Below are 5,890 nucleotides of genomic sequence, written 5' to 3' on the forward strand. Positions count from 1 at the left end.
TTGAAATGGAAGTTAATTCCTTTGGGGGTGGTGAAATGAACAATTTTGTCCTGCGAATCAGGTGTAAGGATGGTTTCACGGATTACCTTGCGTAATTCCGAGTTTGCACCAACAAAGTTGGTTCCGCAGTCAGAATACAGATCGGAACAGAGTCCGCGTCTCGACACAAAACGTGTGAGAGCGGCAATGAAGCCTGAGGTGGTAAGATCGGTGACTACCTCTATATGAATAGCTTTGGTAGCCATGCAGATAAAAATACACAAATAGACCTTAATCTGTCTAAGAGCTTTGAGACTGCAAACGCGAACACTAAATGGTCCGGCGTAATCTACGCCTGTAGATGAGAATGGACGAGTAGGATTGACCCGATGAGCAGGTAAATCACCCATTAGAGGGATTTTGTTTCGTGGTTTATTTTTAAAGCACACAATACACTTAAATATGCGCGAGCGGATAACGCTCCTGGCCGATAGAATCCACACTTTTCGGGCGAGTAGTGATTGAGTTAGTTGCGGACCTGAGTGCAAGTGTACCTGGTGGTAAAAGTCTATAAGCAAATGCACTACATTATGAGACTTGGGTAGAACAATAGGGTGACGTATGTCATGAGCAAGCGAACAATGTGACAATCGGCCACCGACGCGTATGAGACCATTAGGGTCGAGGAAGGGGGTGAGTTTCTGTAATTGTGCAGAACATATTGAGCCTTTGTTCAATAATTTAATATCCGCACTGAAATGGAGTTTTTGCACTAGTTTAAAAATTGTCACTTCCGCTAAATTTAATTCACTGAGTTTTAAGTGTCCAGAGAGTTTGTTTTTAGACCTGGAATAGTTTATGAATCGTAGTACATAAGCTAGCACACGGGTTAGTTTCAACCAAGATGAATATTTAGACAATAAGTCCCATTCCGAAGGGGCGACTGTTGCACTAAGTACACTAAGAGGAGTTTCTTTAATTTCGTCCGTGGGAGTGAGTTCAGACGGCGAAAAACATGAGGGGGGCCAGTTGGCCGCAGGGAGCTGTAACCATGGTGGGCCAGTCCACCATAAGGGATGGTCAATGAGAGATGAGGCTAGAATTCCTCGTGAGGCACAATCAGCGGGGTTTTCCGTCCCTTTTATGTGCCGCCACTGATAACTGGGAATGATTTCTTGCACTTGGGCTACACGATTAGCCACAAAGGTCTTTAGTCTGTATGGAGGGGTTTGTAGCCAAGTAAGAACTACAGATGAGTCACTCCACAATACAGTGGTATTCGTAGTAAGAGAGTTAAATTGTTTTTCACAATAATGCACTAGTTTTGATAAGAGGTGAGCTGCACACAATTCCAAGCGGGGTAAAGTTACCTTTTTTAACGGGGCAACACGAGTCTTAGACAATATTTGTTTCACAATGACTGTTTTGTCACTAGATTCACACCGGAAATACACTACCGCGGCATAACCGCATTCCGATGCATCACAGAAACCGTGAAGCTCGATATCAGAGGAGTGAGCGAGCGGAAATGCTCGGGGGATCTTAATTTGACCGAGGTGGTCTTTAGTGTTACTAGTGAACACATGCCACTTATGTGCGAGATCAGAAGGGAGAGGGTCGTCCCAATCAAGACCTTGAGTCCATAGTAATTGCATGAAGCATTTTGCTACCATGATTAATGGGGACAAAAATCCACAGGGGTCATATAGTTTGGCAATAAAGCTGAGCACGGAGCGCTTAGTCAGCTTTTCAGACGGGGGGTTGAAAGCGTAACAGAAACAGTCTTCTTCAGGAGACCAATGGAGACCTAGGATGGAGTACTGGGGAAGCTGAGCGTCTTGCAGGAAACTTGGAGTCTCTAGATGTTCCGAAGGAAATTTTTCTAGAAGAGCAGAGGAGTTGGAGGCCCACTTGCGAAGTTCAAAGCCACCACGATGTAGAAGTTGGATAAGTTGGTCCTGTAGTTCAAGAGCAGCCTCAACGGAGTCAGCACCCGTGATAATGTCGTCCACGTAGGTGTGATGACGTAGAGAGTGAGAAGCCTGAGGGAAGGCATCACCTTCGTCTTCCGCTAACTGCATTAAAGTTTTAATAGCAAGGTAGGGGGAGCTGTTCATGCCGTAGGTGACGGTAGTAAGTTGAAACGTAGAGATTCCTTTGAAGGGTCGTCACGCCACAGAATCAGTTGAAACTTTTGATCGTCAGGGTGCACTTGTATTTGGCGGTACATTTGCCGAATGTCACATGAAAACACAATTTTATGAGAGCGGAAGTTCAAAATTACGTCACAAATGTCAGTTTGTAATTTACGTCCTGTCAAAAGAATATCGTTTAAGGAGTGACCGGAACTGGTTTTGCTACTGGCGTCAAACACTGTCCTTAAATTGGTCGTGCTAGAGTCCTTCAGTACCCCATGATGAGGTAGGAAGTAGTGTGGGTGTATGTCTTCAACAAAATCTAGTTTTGTCATATGGCCGAGAGTTTGATATTCAGACATGAACGTCTTATACAAGTGTGAAAAATGGGGTTGAGCTTTAAATTTCTGCTCAATAGACAACAAGCGCTTTTCAGCAATGGGCCTAGATTGGTCTAGAATGGAGGGGTCCGTCTTGAACGGAAGTCGCACAACATAACGACCTGATTGATCACGAGAGTGTGATTTGTTATAGTATTCATCACAAAGAAGCTCTTCCTGTGACTTAACCTGGAAGTGAGGGGGTTCCTCCTGTTGCCAAAAACGTTGCAGGGAAGAGTTTAGCGAATTGGGGGGCCACCAGTTGACCGACAAGATACTTGGTCGTCTTGCCACTAGACCGTCTTTTTTAATTAAATAGATAATTACTGAAAACCAGTACGTCGACAAGTTATTTCATCGTCAGTCCAGTTGACCGGCCTGTAAATCTAAATTATTATACACGAGAAACCAACTTGTCGTCAATCCTCCCGACCGACTTACCACTTGCTCGTCTTTTAGGTGGGGATGTGTTGAGCGGCAGTGCCAGCGGCGCGCGCAGCTGTGGAGGGCCCTGCAGGCGTACCAACTTCTGTATCTTGTAGCGGCGGTTTTCATTCCGACGATTTTCAGCTATCACAATGCAGCGGACTAGTGAGGTTTTTATTACGTGTTATTGTTTGTTTCTCAATCGATATTTTGTTATACACAGTACAGTGAATATAAATAGGCCTATATTAGTTTACTTCAATGAAATAAATTTTTTATTTAACTAAATAAATAAAAATACGCCGATTGAACAAATAAAATTGTTACAGACAACAGGAAGTCCTTAATATGATCAAAAAAGTGTTTATCTTTATTAAAAAATTACTGAAATTTGTAAACTTACTGCTGGCGACAAGGGTGGTGCCATGCATAGGTTTATCAATATATAAGATAAACATGGACAACCTTATGCAGCTATAAGTCAGGAAACATTTGTAGAAACATTAAAATGCAATACCAATTTATGAAATATGATAAAATATTTACAGGAAATGTTGATTACTGTATATACATCGTGAGTATCTCCAGCAGTTACACACTGGTGATCTTTGAGTTGACTCTTTTAAACTCATTGAATATTACTTTTTTTCGTTTTGAAATAAATTCTGTAATACTTTGAAATTGCTCGAATTTGAGCAACATGTACACGAGTTTGTATATTAAATTAACTAACATATTTATGTAATAGGAGGGTCAAATATTGTTAACAGTGGTGAGGTAACTACCGTTACATTTATTCAATTGAGAGATAAATACAAATTGATAATACCGGTTATTTAAAGCTTTGTTGTCTAATTTTCCCTCTCTTAAAAAAATAAAATAAAGAATGAATTTAGACTTTTGGTGACATTAGTTTGTACTATTTCTCCTTAAATGACACTGCTGTCTTGGTAAGCAATAGTTATCTCGGTAAACTATTTATTTGCTGAAGTGCACAGTGTGCTACTTAGCCTGAGAAACATCTTTTGTTTTATGATTTTGTTGTAGGCCTATTGAAAACCTTGTCTAGAAGGAATTCCCATTGCCTGTGTTACCGGGGAGAAGTTTTTCTTAGTAAAGTCTGTAGACGTCTTCGGTTTTACACAGAAACATGTAATTATAATTGAAGAAGTACATGTTTTATCCTCTCACGTTGTTGCATGGACAATACTATGGTGATTCAATTCTGTGTACTTCAACTGTCTAACTGGCCCTAACTGACGCATCCTTGTTCTTTTTTTTACTAAATAATGTAGTCTTTACTTCCGTAGATCTTTGCGTTTTATTGTGTAACTGTCCTCAAGTAAGTCTGTGTTCTGAGTAAGTACTTCAAATGCACGGCACTACTGTATATTCAGATTTTCTAATGAACTAATATAAGGATAAAAGGAGTATAGACATGTATGTATGACAGAGTATGTCTACTCCTTTTATCTATGGTACTATTTCCAAGTTCATCTGGACGACCCTGCAAATCGTTTCTAGTAAAAAAAAAATATTTGGTTTATGTTTATGAACTTGTATGAGTGTTGTTAACTAAAGCTAAATTCACATCAAATTAATTAATTTAATTTATTTTAATAGTTTTCTAATTAATTTCAGTTTTAAGAACATATAGTAAATAAATCCTTGTTGAAACGGCTGTACTATCCATGCACTTATTGTCAAACTATATGTTCAAAGATTCCTGGACGGCAATGTTATAATACTAGTTGGAGCAGAGGTACTGGATCTAGGGTTAATACAGTTTTGTGACGTAAGGTATATCATTGCAGAAGTAGTTAGCTCAAGAATTATGACGCGGATGACAAAGATTGGTAGTTTTTGCTATAATAATAAAAAAAATATCAAACCCCAAGTACATAAAATCATTCACAGTTTTTTTTTCACAGTCTATTGAATAGCCTGCAGTTAAGTTCACTCTAATGAAGAATATAGACGTGGCCAGAGTTCCAAACTATTTAAGTAACAACTGTTTACATGAACTATCCTAGTGTGCAATTTACTTATTGAATTTTCATTAGTAATATATCATGGCTATATCGTTTATGTAAAAGTATCAAAAGATAGTAAAACGAAAACGAAACAATCAACCAAGACCAGTGACCGAAACAAGTGTCGAGCTGGCGGCGCCGCGCCTACCTCGGGATTCCCCGATGGCATTAATTCATCTTTGAAGTAACACCGGTAACACTGACTCACTGGCCGACACGGATACCCGCCTACCACCCCCTTTGTGTCGTCACCCTATGACCACCGGTCGGTCAGCCACCCATCCAAGGAAACTCTAGACATCGGCGGCTCTTTGTCGTTCGTTGACCAGCGTATTTTCTAGAGTTGAATGTATACCCTCACTCACACCAGGGAATAAGTAAACTGTAGTAGTTTTCTTGTTTATGAAAATATTTGCATCAAATTAGAAAAAAATCATTTATTTATTTATAAAATGTTATTATTTTACACAAAAAACACACTTTTACCCTCCCTATATACAAATATTATATAACTAAACTATTATATATCCTAATATATTATTATCTTCTATAATATAATATATATCTATCTATAATATATCTATATATATAAAAGAGGATGTTTGTATATATATTTGTTTGTTTGTTTGTTTGGGGGTGATAAACTCGGACACCGCTGAACCGATTGCCACGAAACTTGGTACATACGTGTAGAATGTCATGGAATAGGTTTATACACCATCAATTTCGTGATCCGTCCAATAGGCTCCGCCCCAGTGGCTCTGGAGTTTCCCATGTTAACCTTATGAGATATGGAATTAATGAATCTTAACAGCTGTTTCAATTAAACAAGTTGGTTCTGTTCTATGATGTTCAATAGCATTAAAGTTACAAGGATTACCAACAGGGTGCAGCACTATTATTTCTTTTACATTTATGACAACAGCTAATTTGCAAC

At 39.2% G+C, this 5,890-nt stretch overlaps 1 protein-coding gene across 1 annotated transcript; it reads right to left on the bottom strand.

Annotated features, from left to right (window-relative positions):
- Positions 1-505: 505 nt before the first annotated feature.
- On the bottom strand, positions 506-2,096 carry LOC129004666 (uncharacterized). Its single transcript, XM_054433221.1, has 2 exons — positions 1,350-2,096; positions 506-547 (listed from the first exon to the last, which is right to left on the bottom strand). The coding sequence occupies exons 1-2, from the start codon at positions 2,094-2,096 to the stop codon at positions 506-508; spliced, it is 789 nt and encodes a 262-aa protein (XP_054289196.1).
- Between the last annotated feature and the right edge of the window lie 3,794 nt (positions 2,097-5,890).

This window comes from Macrosteles quadrilineatus, unplaced genomic scaffold (assembly GCF_028750875.1).
Source record: "Macrosteles quadrilineatus isolate MER2022 unplaced genomic scaffold, UCM_ALF_1.0 Scaffold_10__1_contigs__length_6754688, whole genome shotgun sequence".
Classification (NCBI taxonomy): Eukaryota; Metazoa; Arthropoda; class Insecta; order Hemiptera; family Cicadellidae; genus Macrosteles; species Macrosteles quadrilineatus.

Bases quoted from the DNA above. Each gene is read 5' to 3' on its own strand.
- LOC129004666 (XM_054433221.1), bottom strand. From the start codon at position 2,096: ATGAACAGCTCCCCCTACCTTGCTATTAAAACTTTAATGCAGTTAGCG. The intron at 548-1,349 runs GTAACTTTACCC...ATTTGCTTATAG, and splicing joins GTGTTGCCCCGTTAAAAAAG to ACTTTTACCACCAGGTACAC.